The 16,106-nt window shown below is 42.0% G+C and overlaps 1 protein-coding gene across 2 annotated transcripts in view; it reads right to left on the minus strand.

Moving 5' to 3' along the window:
* The window catches only part of chas (chascon), a 291,630-nt gene that overhangs the window by 198,445 nt on the left and 77,079 nt on the right, over positions 1-16,106 (minus strand). For both annotated transcript variants that reach the window (XM_071590918.1, XM_071590917.1), the window contains exon 2: positions 4,504-4,738. In XM_071590918.1, the coding sequence (XP_071447019.1) occupies positions 4,504-4,680 (177 nt within the window). In that variant the 5' untranslated portion in view covers positions 4,681-4,738. The remainder of the gene's footprint in view (positions 1-4,503; positions 4,739-16,106) is intronic.

Below are 16,106 nucleotides of genomic sequence, written 5' to 3' on the forward strand. Positions count from 1 at the left end.
TTTTTTTCTGAAGAGGAAGAAAGTCGGTTTTTAGTTTCGTCTTTGACTGCGACCGTTGCGAAACTCGCGTGGGCGACGTCGCATCGCAACTCCGCCACCTTCGCCAGTCTCAGTTTTCTCGTTCCTCCATGGGCTAGGGAGAAGACGACAGTAAACATTAAAATGGAACGGGGGAAGGGTGAGTAGTTGGGCGTGTGCCGAGGTGTGCGACGGTGGGGCGAGTTCAAGATAGGGGAGAGAATGTAAACAGAATAAACCAAGGAGGATTATTGCCTCTGCTGATGGGAAAGATTGAGCGCGTGGTGGTCGAGTATTGGGCGGAGAGACGGGAGGCCGATACTTCATAACCTGAAAAACTATTAGTTATGGGAACCGCCAGCGGGAGAGAGTTCTTTGAAATACTTCTCTGTCAATTCTTAATGGATATCCGGGAAGGAGTCATAAATAAATGGAACAAAAAATACCCAAGAAATGGATAAATACCATAAGAATATAACCGTTGCATCCACATATCAGTCTCAATTTCTTTCAAGATTTGTATTCCTGCAAACCTCATAAATACGTAAGCATTAGTTTGAAAGCTCTTTTTCAGCAACTATTTGCATGTAATGTGCATAGGAAATATATCAGTGGAAATATTTGAGAAGAAACGATATAAGAAACTTACACTGTTCTAATTTTGCACTTTCCCATGTTATCTAACAAGTAAACTGATTATCATTTACCTCGTTGGACGAAGTTCCAAGAAAGATTTACTTTTAAATAAAATATATATTTGAAGACTAGGCATCATATCATTTACCTGTTGTACTATTTAGAGCCAATGTAAAATCCTGAAATAATTTACTTAATCATCTTACGAGTTAAAAATGATTTATTACCACTAAAAAGCAATTTATTTACTCAACTGAATATATTAGTTTGATAATTACTATTTAAAGAAATATTCATCACTATAAATAAAATAATAATTAAATGCCCGTTAACATATACCTGCTCTTCTACGATTACTTCATTAAATCAGTTTATAACTGTCTACATTTGTATTACAAAATACCCTAATGCCAACATCGCACCGCTTACATGATCATAACGAGTTATTGTTCACGTAAACTTAGATGCGAATTATTTTATTAAATTTAAACATGAAAATGAGAACGAAGGAAAATCAACACACAAATTAAATCAAAAAATTAATTAAAACAGGCTGTCAAACAGGTGACAAAAGTCGATGCTCTCTTCCATTCCTGGATGTAGGGAGCAAGCGACAATGCAGCCCAAATCTGCGACACGAGCCAAGACAAAAACCTTAAGGTAATGGCAGTAAAGGGACGAAGATGGACTAACATCCACGGAGGTGGAGGCACGAGCGTGGGTCGACAGCACATGCCCCCCTTTGGTTGGGCACAACCTCTTACATCACCAACAACACCGGGAGCCCATGAGACTGATGGAGGAATGCAAGGGGGGAAGTGAAGCGTGGGAGAAAGAAAATCCATTCATTTGGAGCGGCCACGAAAGAGTTGCGCAAGTTCTGGCGACCTTGGCACCCCATTCTCTCTCCACTTCCAACATCCTTTCCGCCCCTTCCAAGCCCCCGCCCACGACCTCTCTCCCCTAAACAGCTGACTGTCGAACACATGTTAAGGGTCGGACGGTTTTCTCCTACTTCGCCCGTCAACTATCGGAATCCGACGCGGCTGAGCCTTGTATCGGAGGGTAGGCAATGTCCTGGAGTGGATTGTGTCGTAAGGGGACTGGATCATACCACGGAAAAAGCGTTGAAAGATCGTGGTATGTCGTTATGACAACATTGAAGGAGTACGCGGATTCGACGTTGGATGGCGCTACTATGATCTGTTAGATCACCATTACTGTGTCGCCATCCGACGTTAATATCGAGAGTACTTCTTCAAGGGTATCAAAAATTCGCGACGTTGTTGCTGGGACCTGTACGTTGAGGGGAGGGGGATGAGGCACCTTCGAGAGAGGCCGCCCCACTCTTCCTACTCCTTTATCGCGTGCGTTACGAAACGTTCGTACTACTTTTTTGTCCTCTTCCATGGATTTTTATTTTCACTTCTCCACTCCACTCCCCCCTTTGGCTTCGGCTTCCCCCGTGGAGGTCGCGCGTGCGTAAGAGGGACCCGGCCTCAACCTCGAAGCTACTCCCTCCCCTGGGGGACCCTCGCGATGCTACAAACACTGCTTGTCCTTCCTTCCTCCGCCTTATCCCGACAATCTCACTCTCCTAACTCCTCCAAAAGGTTGAGGAGTGATGGGGGGGGGGGAGGTTAGGTTGAGGAGAGGATGTGTGAGGAAATGCGGATAAGATGGGAAGGAAAATGCTTCTCCTCCGTTTTCTCCTTTCTGCCGTCCTTGCGCTGGCATTGAATAATGCTACCACTCGGTTGCACAACGAGAAGAGAGACAAAAGGCGACGTCGCTCCGGACTGACACTCGAGTTTGAGTCATCTCTCGCCATTTACACTAACTCTTCTACCCCCCCCTCCCTTGTGAACCAAAAGACGAACTTAAAAGGAATTACTATTTCTTGGGTGGCACTTAGAGATATGTATAGAAATGCATGCGAGGAAATCTTTCAAAATAAGGATGATATGTTATATCCAACCTTCTTAAAGAGTATTAAATCATTTTTTGGTGCACTCGTAACTAATGAATACCAAGGGGAGAATATAAATGTGATTCTCACCACTTGTGACAAATTGCGACGTAAATGTTGTACTCTGCGTGATGAATAAATTGAATTTCAAGGGAAACGTTTCCTTGTAAATGGGATGACTAACCATCGATGTCGGAAATTTCGATGCCAGAGTTGGCTCTTACTGAGTTTTTCAATCCAAATAAGTCGCCAAGAGTTAACGGCAGCAGACATTCGCCCTATCCCTGTCCAAATACGATACATATGCGCCTCTTCGGTACAAAGATGGGGGATACATTTTTAATATTGATGGACAAACAGGGTACAAGTATTGATGTCTAATTCAGCAGGAAATAGAACCAATAGGAAATAAAAATAAATGTTCCACATCTGACATCCTCTATGAAATGAGATTTAAACACATCAAGAAGCATGGTAAAATGAACTACTTCACAAAATCGTTGAGCATCAGACGATAAGGGATATTCCACATAAGTAGTAGTATTAATATTTAGGGGCGGCGACCGACAGCGGAGTCATTTGCGCCCCATTTGGATGGACAGCAAAGGATGAAGGGTGGAGAGAAACTTGGTGTCGGCATTAGCCTACTCTATACGAAAGGCGCCAAGGGGTCCGCAGCTTAACGTCCCATCCGACGGACGGCGTACTCACTGAAAGTGCTCTCCACAAAGCACCTCAAGTAGGGATCGAGATACCACTGAAAAATAATGAACACCGCCGGGATTTAAACTCGGGCCCTCTGGGTGGGAAGCCAGTGCGATAGCCCCATCTCGATTCCCTTCACAGGGGCGCACATTCCAAAACTTCCGTGAGTGCTTCTGCATCATCGATACACACACACACACATATGTGTATATATATATATATATGTGTGTGTGTGTGTGTGTGTGTGTGTGTGTGTGTGTGTGTGTGTGTGTAACTTGAATTTCTATATATATGCATATAATAAATATATCTTATATTTCTATATATGTGCATAAAAACCCGCCAAATGGTGAATAATACTTATTCACATGGATATAGATATAGCAGATCACAAGCGCAAGAATACTTTCTTCCCCGTTGCTGGAATCACGGACTTTTCAACTTTCTGGGCTCTTCACCACTTGAGCTATCGAGGAAATGTAAATTACTGATATCTCTGGCAGGTTTATACAACCAAGTGACCCGATTCTGTGGCCAGGAGATGGCGTTCGGAAGCTGATTCACCCACATAGAGAAATAGACATATATATAACCATAAACACATTGATCAACTCTAAGATCGGTTTGGTAGGTGATGAGAGATTTTACCCAGTACTAAGCCCGACGCCGTGTGAAATTCACACATCAGAGTAGGGGGGCAGTTACTTTTCCTGTGCCGGTTATGGTTGCCCAGGAAGATCTGGCACCGAAAAATCACATGCTTGGGTGCCGCTGCAGCTGACCTGAGAGGCTTGCCCAGGAAATGAACCTGTCCCCCCCGGTTAGTATGTTTATAAAGATATATATATATATATATATATATATATATATATATATATATATATATATATATATATATATATATATATATAAACACAAACACATGCATATACATACATACATTTGTATACAAACACACTGAAAAAATAAATTATCAGTATATTATGATATAAAACCTCATTGCATACAGTTCTAAGCATACAAACATTACGCCCATAAAAAGGCAAAACTACACATTATCCGTTCTGTAGAAAAACTTTGTTTGGATTTGTAGTCCACTTTTTATGAGTAATACCCGTTTTAATTGGTCATACAAATGCTATTGAATGGTGGAGAGGCACAAAGGGGATACATACCGCATTGCTTTTTCCGTCCTTTCCTTTTGCCAGTATGGCCTCGCCCTCTTCTGGCAGAGGTGGCCCGGCCTCATAGTGCCTCACCGAGAGCACCTTCTGCCCGGGAGGCGGCGGCACGAGACCCGGACTCACGGTCGCCGCAGACGCCACCGCTGCCGCTGCGGCCGCCGCCATCATGTTTTATCACCGGATGACCCAGCACCCGTGACGTTGGCGCCACTTTTAAAGGTGGCACCTGCAAGATAGATGGCAAAGAAATTAGATGCAGCTAAGTTATATACCCGAACACATTATAAAGCGATGAAAAACATTGAATTTTATAGATAATATATGGAGAAGTATTACACATTACATTCCGTAGTATATGCATATATTCTAAATTAATATTATCTCCACAATTAGAAATATTTTACGCATTTATTGTCGATAAACACTTAAGATGAACGATATTTATGATGTTATATGCCCAGTGGTGGATCACCCCAGCCACACAATATAGTGGTGGCTTGCAGGATACCGTATAGAAGAATACCACCCAGCGAATTTAAATGAGAATTAAGATACATACGTACATATACCAACATGCCTCTCAGTAGTCGACGCCATACACTACCATACATCAATCGATATAGACAACTTCTGATTTCAAAATAAACTGATTTCACCGAAAACGAAGAAATATGACATTCGTGAATACCCAATGGTTTTCACGTCGAGTATGGGGAGAGAGTATTCAAAGTTATCCCGGTATAATTTGAAGAAATAAAATTACCTGGTGTTACTCCAAACTTAATTTATTCTACCGACCATGATTTAGACATTGAGGTCATTCCGAAATATACCAAGTAATTTTAATTTTTCATGATGTTTATGCTTTCTCCAAATGACTCCTGATGCCATTTCTAATGTTATCCTAGTATATCAATAGAAAAGGGGAAATAAGCGGCTGGTGAAATTCATTGTGCCACTTAGTGAAGAACATACATTTTCACTATGGCAAATTTTAGATGATTGTAATTATTCCCGGTTGTTAAAGCTAGTATCATCGATCTCACCTTAATTCTTATAAAGAAGGGCGGCCAACCTTATTTCTATAGATTTAATATATTTTACGAATGGTAAAAAGTAAGCGCACGTACTACCAATTTTTTCCACTATTCCAGAGGTTTCTTACTTAAGCTCAACTCCAAATCTTAAGTCTGCAGTCCTCAATAGCGCCAAAAAGTCGGACGAATAGTTTGAGCAATGTGAAGTCATTAGAGGAGGCGACCGATTACTGGAGTCATCTGGGCCATTAGAGGTGGTGGGCGCTAGGAAGACTTTTATGGAGCGGAGCAAGTCTTAAGATCTAATTCCACCAGTTTTAATGGCCTACTAGAAGTAGGACAATAAATATCTTGAGATAATAAGCATCAATTACTACCTGGAGATATGGTTACAATCGCATTCTCAGTATTTTATTTCCTTCACAATACTACTAATAAAATACGAATAATAAACCTAATGACACCAAGTTTCGATTATACTCCGTCTCCAAGGAATGTCTGAATTTATGTTTTGTTTGGTTCAGTTTTCCCTCCGTCCACAAACTCGATGTTGATAAAAATTCAAATTTAAATTCTTCATCGGTCCTATTAAGCAGAGGATCCAATGGATGGTCTCCACGGATGAGTTACATGGGAGCAAAATATTACGAACTGAATCAGTTCATCTTGTGAACGGGTTAAGCTGATAATTTGAAATAAAAATTGTAATAATGATATTCTACTAAAGTACAGGAGGATTAGATATTTATATGATTTTGGTCGATCGTACTTTTTTTAACAATTAATTGGCAACTGAGCCGAGAGCCTTGGGTTGTAAAACCCGGACGATCGCACTTGCAACCCCAGTCTAAATCAAAGTTGTGCAAACCCTTGGACGCCAGAACTTTCTAAGAAACCGCAGGCGGCACCGGTGAAGGAACTTGCTCCCTACCATTTAGCGCGAATTTCACACAAGACTTAGAACTTATGCTAGTGCGACGTACATTATACCCTCACTTATCGAAATAATCTTCGGTTTGTACACTGTGGCAGCGGTAATCGCCTTGATAAAGACCAATATTAAAATATCTCCAGCCCTCATGGGTAAACATTTCTTCTTCTACCTCGGAACAATTTTCTGGCACCACCCTTGCCTTAAGAAAACTTCACAGCCGACATAATGAAAAGGCGAGAAATTGAGAATGGGGGATCGAATTCAAAAAAAGGCAGGAGAGGTGAGAGTGAGTGTGTGCGTGTGTTTATTTCTTAGGAAGAGCAGGAAGAGAAAGGTGGGCGGTGGGTGGCAACGCACTTCACGTAACATATTTCCTTTTTCTCCCCCCTGCCGCACCCGATCTTACTCGCGGCACGGTCGGGATGGGTTAATACGCACGTCGGCGGCGGCGAAAGGTTTAAAAAAAAAGGGGATGTTCTCACGCGGAGAGGCGGACTCTTAGGTTGTATTGTTCTTTTTATTTTCGCGAGAGAGAGAGAGAGATTGTTGGATATCTTCCCGATTCGAGGCACGTACGTCTGCATGGTCGAAGTTTTAAAAGGAGGCCTGAGGGAACGGAGGATGGTTGATGGGAGGGAGAATAGAAGAGGGAGCTTGGAAGGGATGAGGGACTGGAGTAGAGGAAGGGGTGAGAGGTGCAAACGAGAATGTGACGAATGAGAAAGGGAAAAGAAAGGGCGAAAAAATAAGGAACGCATAAGTGGCGTAGAGATCGGGAAAGGAGTCGCAGATGCGCGGATTGCACTTTTTAAGGAAGCATGCTGCATTAACAATCAGCACAAATCCAATTCCGAGAGTGGATTTTTATAAATGTGTTAATCACTGTCACATTCCTTATTTAGTTTCCCATGAAATTATTTGATTTTGTGATTCTGTAAAAACCGAGCACTCGAATCGCGTATTTTCGCTTACGAATCGAAATGAAACTCGTCATTGTAATAAAAATTTGATGATTCATTAAGCAATTGATCATAGTTTTAAAAATACAAAGTCGAATGATTAATAACAACAAAATAAAACTTTGAATTCCACTGATAAAATAAACTTCAATACCACCTAGGTTACACTGCGGCCGTCATCAGGCCTGATAATTGCACACCGCAGAATGTGAAATTACGAAGTTTTATTTTGACGCTATTCATCATGGAACAATTCCAAAACGTAACGCCTGAAATGATTAATTATACCAATTCGAAGGAAATTTACAGTACTACTTTGCATTTCTCGCATTTAACTTCCGAACAGAGGAGATCTTACTCTTACAGGCACCTATTCATGCTATATACACTTTGAAGGATGCGAATCAATGCATAATCGTTGCAAAACGAACAGACTTCCTGGAAATATATTTTCTAAAGAGTTGATTTTTTTGACGCCATCTCCGGGATCGCAATCTTCAATCCACTTTATTTTGTATCTAGATTCTATATAACTGAAATGTATCCAACTGGATGAAGTAAAAAAAAAAACTCTGGATGATCGTTACAAAATATGAATGTGTACAGAAGAGTGCTGGATATATCAACATTTTAATTAAAAAATAATACCTAGGAGACATCTGGTTTTCGAAACGAAAATGGAATAGGGCGATCATGGGAATGAAGTCATTATGAAACACAATACGCAAAAGGGAAAATGGGACAAATCGTGATATGAAAAGAGTTTGAGATGAGTACAACGAAAAAAAATACGAGGGGAATAATTAAAAAGTCAGGGACACCAAGGAAAAAATGTGTCGGAAATAAAATTACGAAGGGGATTAGAAAATAACTATTTAAGCAAGGAAAGAGAAATTAATGCGACCGATAGCAGAATGGATTTCTAAAATTATAAATATTCCGAGCAAAAATTAATTTGTTATGGTTATTTTGATGAATTTACCTACCACAGGAATCCCAAATACAAACAATAATTTCTCGATGATGAACTTTTCCCCTGGAAGTTAAATCAAAGGCGATTTTATTTGGGGATATAGACCTTTTTGAATTTCTTTGATCCTTATAAGTCCGCAAGGAACGAACCAAAATAAAATCACTCTTATTTGAGAAAGGAGAACTGTCAGATCCAGACAATGCTAAAGACGGAGAAAGAGAATGCCGCGTAAGGAAAGTAAAAGGGAAAGCGGTGGTACGTAATGTGAGGCAGTGGGGATTGACAGCCATAAATGAACTGCCCAGAATACCTCTTAAAAGATTACTAACTCAAAGAAATGCTCGAATAATAAGGTATTATGATAATACTTCACTATACGCGACGTACATAGAGTGATGTTGTCATATATATTCTCCCAGTTAATTCCCTAACAACTGACTGCTCAATATAAAAATATTAACAACCGGCACTCGCTAATTTCTACGCTGAATATTTTCGTCAAATTCCAATTATGATAAAAAAACAACTAACACGTATCGTAATAATCGATATGATTAGTTATACGTATTAAAGAAAGGTTAGCTATACTCAATTTAAGAAAGATAGGTCGGTTTGGCATAAAACTTTCATTCGTGTAAAACGTTAAAATTCCATTTGTGACTGGGAAATCGATTTAAAATATGGAAATATTTTGATACTTATTTGTTTCAGTTGTGGCTCCATAACTTTTATTCTCGTTAAAAATTTTGACAAAAATCTACTAGCTCATCTATTGAATTCATGTATTTATTGATTTTATGGAGTTTTGATTTGGGTTGTGGCAAGTGCTCTCGCGTTGTGCGCTACGCGCACTCGTATTTCAAGACTGTGTTCGAAAAAAGTTTTTCGTTTATTTTTCAACTGAATCCCGGGCCATAATTGGAATCTATAAAAGAATGATTCTATCACTTTGATGTGATGATTTAACCCCTGAGTCGGCACCAGGTTTCTCTTCACGGTTGTAGTGCGCCTTAAAAAATGCACGGCTACGTTACACCTTGCTAGCATCATGCAGACTTGTGACAGCGGGTGATAACACCATATCTTTCATAACCTTGGTTTTTCATTGTTAACAAATTATGCAGGGAAAGAAAATATATAAATTTTTTATTTAAAATTAGCAGGTTTAAACAATGACAACTCAAAATGGACTCCATTTATCTTGTTTTATCCGGGCAATTACTCTTATCTGCCGTTGTAATGTGGGTCCCTAATAACTCCATCGCTGCCGCAAATAAACTTCCATCCAATTCCTTCCAAAAAGTCCTGGCCTCGCTTTCTCTCTCCCAGTGTTTTGGAAGGACACCCTGGTTCTTCTGATAGATGCCACTCCCGATTTCTTCTATTAATTTATATTCGTCAACTTAAAATATTCAGCTGTCTAATTATTCTGCAATGGCGAAAATTGCAGGGGTAATCGTGATATTTTTCAGCACGATCACCAATACCAATTGATGAGTAACACTTTCCAATAATGGTATCAATTTGGTCTTTGGACTAATATGTTTTGACTTTACGGCAATGATTCGGATCCCGGTTTGTAGCATGTTGTTCAGCGACATTTCGATTCCTACATTCCAACACGTCTTATGGATAGAATTTCAAATCCAGTACTTTGTCTGATAGATAGAACGCTTAACTTTGAAGCCCATGGTGGATTTCCGTGAAGATAGGCAAGTATCCGGCATCAGACTTCTCTTCACCAAAGAGTGGCAGAAAAATATGATATTCTATTCTTAAGAAATCTAAGGACATAATTTCATACCATCCTTAAGATAAGAAATAGTTTACCCTACTTCACAAGCAGCGAAGAAATGGTAACGTCATTCCTTACTACTATTCTTTGGCTCGAATTTTGAGATAAACACTCTTTCCGGAATGCACTTTATGTCTAGAATGATGCGTATTTCGAGATAAAAGGAGAAATTCGTTAGAATGGGAGTGCTAAAAAAAACATTGGAGACATGTTTTCTAATCAATTTTAATGAGGAGATTGATTTGGTGCGGGAGTTGTATGTAATAGGGATGAAAAACTATATAATACTATTGTACGTTAGTAACCTAAGTACTCTGAAAATATTCCACAGTTTTAACTATTTTCCTGCTACATTCTTGCTTTTTGCCCTTCCTCCTTTCCTGAATATGAAATCCGCACAGTATTAACCTCTCATCTACTCCTAACAATTCTTATGCGTAAATGACCTGTCGTCCACCTCCGTCCCTGACGACTGCCACTGTCTACTCCCCCAAACAGTGGCAGCAAATGGAACGTGAAATAAATCTCGCACAACCACATTCACGTAAGTCGAAGTGCAACCTCCGAGGCTGAAAAAAAATCGCGCACTACTAACCGCACTCTCTTCCGAGGTTATGCATATCAGATCGGGGGCGGCGGGTGGATAGGGGAACGGGATGGGGGAGGGGGGTCAGAAAGATGGGAAGAGTAGAGAGAGAGGTGGAATGGTCTATCGCGCCTCCTTGCTTCACCCTCTCCACCTCTCCCGCTCCCTACGCCCCTCCGTTGAAGAATCACCGCCAGGAATCTTCAGGAACCGACAATATTACGTATTCCACGCTCGTTCCGCGGGAAAAGTAGGGGGTAGAGAGAGGGAAGGGGGGTTATGGGTGTGTGTGTTACGGGGGAGGCGAGGCATTCCACGGACGAGACCGAGTCATGGAGGACTCGTCGGAAGCGGGCGACGACGTCGAGGCGTGGGGGAGGGGAGAGGCTTTTACGTGGAAAGCCTCCCGGTTCTTAAAAAGCATTCGGATAAGGTGAGTCGCGTAAGGGTATATAACCGGTCGGGGGTTAAATATAGGGGGACCCGAGATGGAGCGAAATTGTGGTCGAGGGGGGCGGGAAGCGGTGGGGGAGGGGCGGTGGGAGGTTTGGCGGGGTGGGTGAGTGCGCCCCACGTCGCCTCCCGCCGTCACTCCGCTGTACCCCCTTCCACCCGAGTGCTCTCCCTCTCTCTCTCCCAACCACCCCCAACCCCGCGCGCCTCTCCCACCTTTCCACCCCTTCTGCCTTCCCTCTCGCTCCCACACACCCCCCTCCCTCTCACACTCTCTCCCCTCATCCCTCCCGCCCCACCCCGTCCACCCCTTACCGCCCCGCACTCGCCTCCTCTACAGTCTTTGAGCTTTACGCCACTGACCAAGGACGTCCGGTTAGTTCAGCAGACTCGGCCCCGCGGTCTCCAGGTGGCGGAGGTTTTCAAGACTCGGAATCCGAGAGGATGGAAAGAAGACGAGGAGAAAGGGATCGTCGTCGATTGGGGGGAAAGAATAGGACGGAGGAAAGATCTTTTTCATCACGCTCCAGGACACACCATTGAGCAATACCTACGATTATGGAAAAATATTGAGACGGCTCGAGATCAGGATGAGCGGGCAAATTAGGCGCTCACGCGAGAATATTTTGGGGCGGATTGGCAGTAACAAGAGTGGCTAAAGTATTTTGATGGTTGAACAATTGAAAGGAACCTCGGGATAGTGCCGTAACAGAAATTTCAGGAGATTTCTCGCTGAGGCTGCGTTCGGGAATGCGGGAATTCTAATAAAGAAAAAATCATTTGCCCAAACCGGGATACGAATCCGGGTCTCTCGATAAGGGTATTCGTTTTTCAACGCTTACAGTATTTGAGACATGCGTTGACAATTGACGCACTGGGAACAGTTATTTGCGACAAGTAAGTAACATGTGCAAACCTAAATGTACATGCCCATGAAAGATTTGTTCATCCAAAAAAAACATTTCGTCAATAAATGAAAAATGCTAGTTAAAAATCAAAATTAAATATGTCCAATTGCAAGCATATGTTGCAGATTATTCAGCCAGTAATTACAAAGTTGCTATTTTTAATGACTAGAGAAGGGCATCCTAAAACATCGATTTTGATCAATGTGTCTATTGCCCATTCGTTTTAGGAAAACCTATAAATATTACATCAAGGTACGTAAAAATGTACTCGTATAGTATATCATAACACTTAGGTCTCACCTTCTTCATTCGCTAGGCAGAAAGTTTATCTTTCCACACTACCAAGAAACGGTAAGTATCCCCTAACATTATGTCTTAGTGCCTCAGGTTTAAAACGAAATTTAGGATGGACCTCAGGTAAACATAGATTACTTAGAGGTCCGTGACTATGTTAAAAGATCGTAACCAACCTGAATATTTATATTTCATTATCGTGACTTGGACATTGTGAAGGAATGAGTACGCTTTTCTAACAAAGTACAATGAAAATAATGGCTTCTAATGAGTTAAGAAAGGAGTAGGGGGAGGGAAGAGAAATAAGAAATAAATGGGACGGAAGAGAAAATGGAGAGAAGCGAGAGGAGGAGAGAGGATGAGGTGTGTTTGGAGGTTTAGGGACGTTGGAGGTGGGTGCGCTGCTAATAGCGACGACCCTCCCGTCTACACATTATTTTTATTAGTCTTGCCTTCACTCTAATGAGCCATTCTCCCTCGGCGCGCCGCCTTTTCATTTCCCTCCCCCAGGAGAGCACACAGGGATCGCGCACAAACACTTAGGCCACCACATTCTTCTTCCCCCGTCCCTCTCTCCCTTTGTCTCTCCGAACCCGACTTCCCGTGAATTCATTCCACACGACTCCTTTCTCCCGCTCCTCCTGCCCTTTCTTCCCTCCGTCCCGCCCATCTTCACCCCCGCGCTCACTTTCCTTCCCCCCGCTGCACGCCCTCCTTCATCCTTCCCCGCTCGCGACCGTGTGCTGCGTCGCCCCATGCACGAATTACTTTCGAGTGGAGCCAACCGTCGAGTTGCGGGATGGTGCGCACCGTAATGGCGATTTAAAAAAAATCAATGCCATGAAAAATGTAATTTAAGAGCGTATAAACGTTTGATTGGTTAATAAAGCCTCGCCATGTTAATAGTTCCTTCGGGGGTTTTTGACTTCACTGACGCAGACTTGCGCAGTGATGTGACGTTTTCGGAGTGTGCATCATGTTTGCAAAAGTAAGGGTGACTCGGCAATTATACCTGGGATGCACTGGAACAAGTTATACTGTGTTTATGCCTTAAGTTACGGGAACATATCACACACTAAAAACAATTTAATGGATCTTTCATGAAGCGCGTTATAATTGGCAGATTCAGGTTAGACGACATGAAATTATTTTTCTTTATGTAAAGAATGCACAACTATTTCCAATATAATATATTTTTTAATGAGATTGCGGTAGCAATGGTACACGTAATATGAGTAGAGGAAGTAAAACAATTAACGCATTGCGAATTGTACGCGTATAATTCCGTTAATTATGGACATACGATGTGATTTTTTTGCAAATCGTTCCCAATAGGACACAATCCGTGTGCCTGAAGTTACGTCGCCGTCTTAATGCAGGAATGAATTTAACTCAACCGTCTCATTTCTCTATCATCTTTTTGCTTTTGCCAAAAACGTTGTCCCCCCAGCTATTCCCATATCGCCCGGTATTTCCGGACGCAGACCTCCGGGAGAAGAGTGTCGACGCGACGGGTGGCGAAGGCGGATGGCCTACCTCTTCCGACCTCTCCCCCACCCCCTCCCACGAACATGCTCGTGATCGCACACGGCCGTGCCTCTTCGTGATCCCATTTTCTAATCCGTCGCGCCGTTAATTCACGAAGGATATCATCTCTTTGACGCGTAGAAGGTGATTTTCTAGCCCTTTCATTTTTTACGGGAGGTTCACGAGGTCGTTATATCTGCGAAAATTCTTCAAAAAGTCTCATAACATTTCCACGACACAGCCAACTAACTTCAGTTTACCAAAGTAAATAAATAGTAAATCTAACCAATTTTTGGTTTGATATATGAGTGGTGAGTGCATCTCGCCTTAAATCGTCGTATGCAATAGTTTTCTATTCGTCATCAATTCAATGGTGAGCTAGTTCACGGAGTTCACAGCAAGAAATTAAATTTGGGGATAGTTTAATACGCGGTCTATTTAACATAGTTTAATTTTTATTAATTTCATCAGGTTTCAAAATAAAAATTCAGACCAGGTTCAAACAATATTATATGAACGAGTGTCTTTAATGGCATAAGCAACAAATAGAGCTTATATTAAACGAGTACATGTATTTTCAATTGCGTACAACGCAATGCGACAATCAACTCAGTACATTCATTCAAATCGCATACATCCATCCCTACCATTGACGGATTTCGAGGATGCGCTCGTGAATTCCATCATGCTCTTATTACTTTACCAGATGCGATAAATGTCACTGTTTCCGTTGATTTGCCCGTTTGGCAGCTATTCTGTCGTATGCATCTTGACGCGACAGAGCTGAGTTAATGCAATCTAGGGTCCATGGATCTATCCATTTTTGGAACAGAATTTACGACTGCTCCACTGCTTGAGTCACAAAGGAAGGACTTAACATGTTACATCAAATCTGAATTCGAATGGGGACGAAGTAGAGGCACAAAGGGCAGGCAAACTATTTAAAAGCTGCCTTCACTGTGCAGGAAAAATAGGTGGCAGAGGTAAAGACTCTCTATTCTTTATCACCTATCATTGCATAGCAGAAACCTTAGCTACATGGAGGGATTTGAAGAGGGTAGAGATAACAAAGACGAGAAATATTCTAGATTTTTTAAAATTTATCATTGAATTTTTATTACAATCATTTAAGCACTATCAATCTTATGCATTAAGGTCAAAGGGCAAATTTTTTTCCAACTCGGAGAACTTAAGTGCCGAGCTTCTATCTTCTGAGGTGTCAAAAATAAAACACCATCGCCCCGCGCGAATCGTGAATCGTTTGCCCTTCGTCAACCGTCCTCAGTTTCTAAACGTTTACACTTTTCATTTCCATCTCCGTCCACCCACACTTTCTCATTCCCGATTCCCTAATACGATTCCATCACTCCAGCATTCCTCTTCTTATCCCGCGAGAACAATAAGTGAGGTCGCCACATACATAGTAGATGTCGGCCAAAGTGTTTAACGGCCTCCTCCAATGCGACTTCGTATAAGGTAAAGTCTCATAGGAGTCGTTTCGCTTTTGTTTCCTCGATGAGTCACAAGCATGACCCATAAAAATCACGCTGCAGATGTATTAATGCTCTAGGCCGCGACTGGAAAGAGGAGTGGGGACTAATACCAGCGAGGTCACTTGAGCCCAATCATTTTCCCCCATAGCGCATGTCATTTTTATGCGAGGATGAGGCGCGCGCAAACTGTTGTGAAAAATTGGCATGCCTACTCTAATGAATGAATGCATCTGTTATTGACGCAAAGAAGGTTATTGGTAAAGAGACTTATAATTTGTTATCACGCCAAAAATCCATTTTTGATCAACCCGAGTGACGACGGGGAATTCAGATGAAACCGTTGGTTTTGGGAAAGATATTCAACTGGCCGAGAAAGATGGCACTATTCTTTCGTTTAGTCATCTGCGATATGTAGTCAATCACACATAATCAGGCACAGTACAGGAGGGGGGGATGACCGATAGAGCGGCACATCTTATCTGATTCACCCCCCCCCCCTTCTCTGTCGGTTTCGCTCCTTCACTCCTTAAAAAGACTTAGCGATTGCACTTTGATCCCTGATGGAGGAGCATCGTTTGAAAGACTCAACAGGAGAAGCATTTAACGAGGTCTGTCAGACAGCACTGTAAACCGTG

This window comes from Hetaerina americana, unplaced genomic scaffold (assembly GCF_022747635.1).
Source record: "Hetaerina americana unplaced genomic scaffold, ioHetAmer1.1.p SCAF_4, whole genome shotgun sequence".
NCBI classification, from domain to species: Eukaryota; Metazoa; Arthropoda; class Insecta; order Odonata; family Calopterygidae; genus Hetaerina; species Hetaerina americana.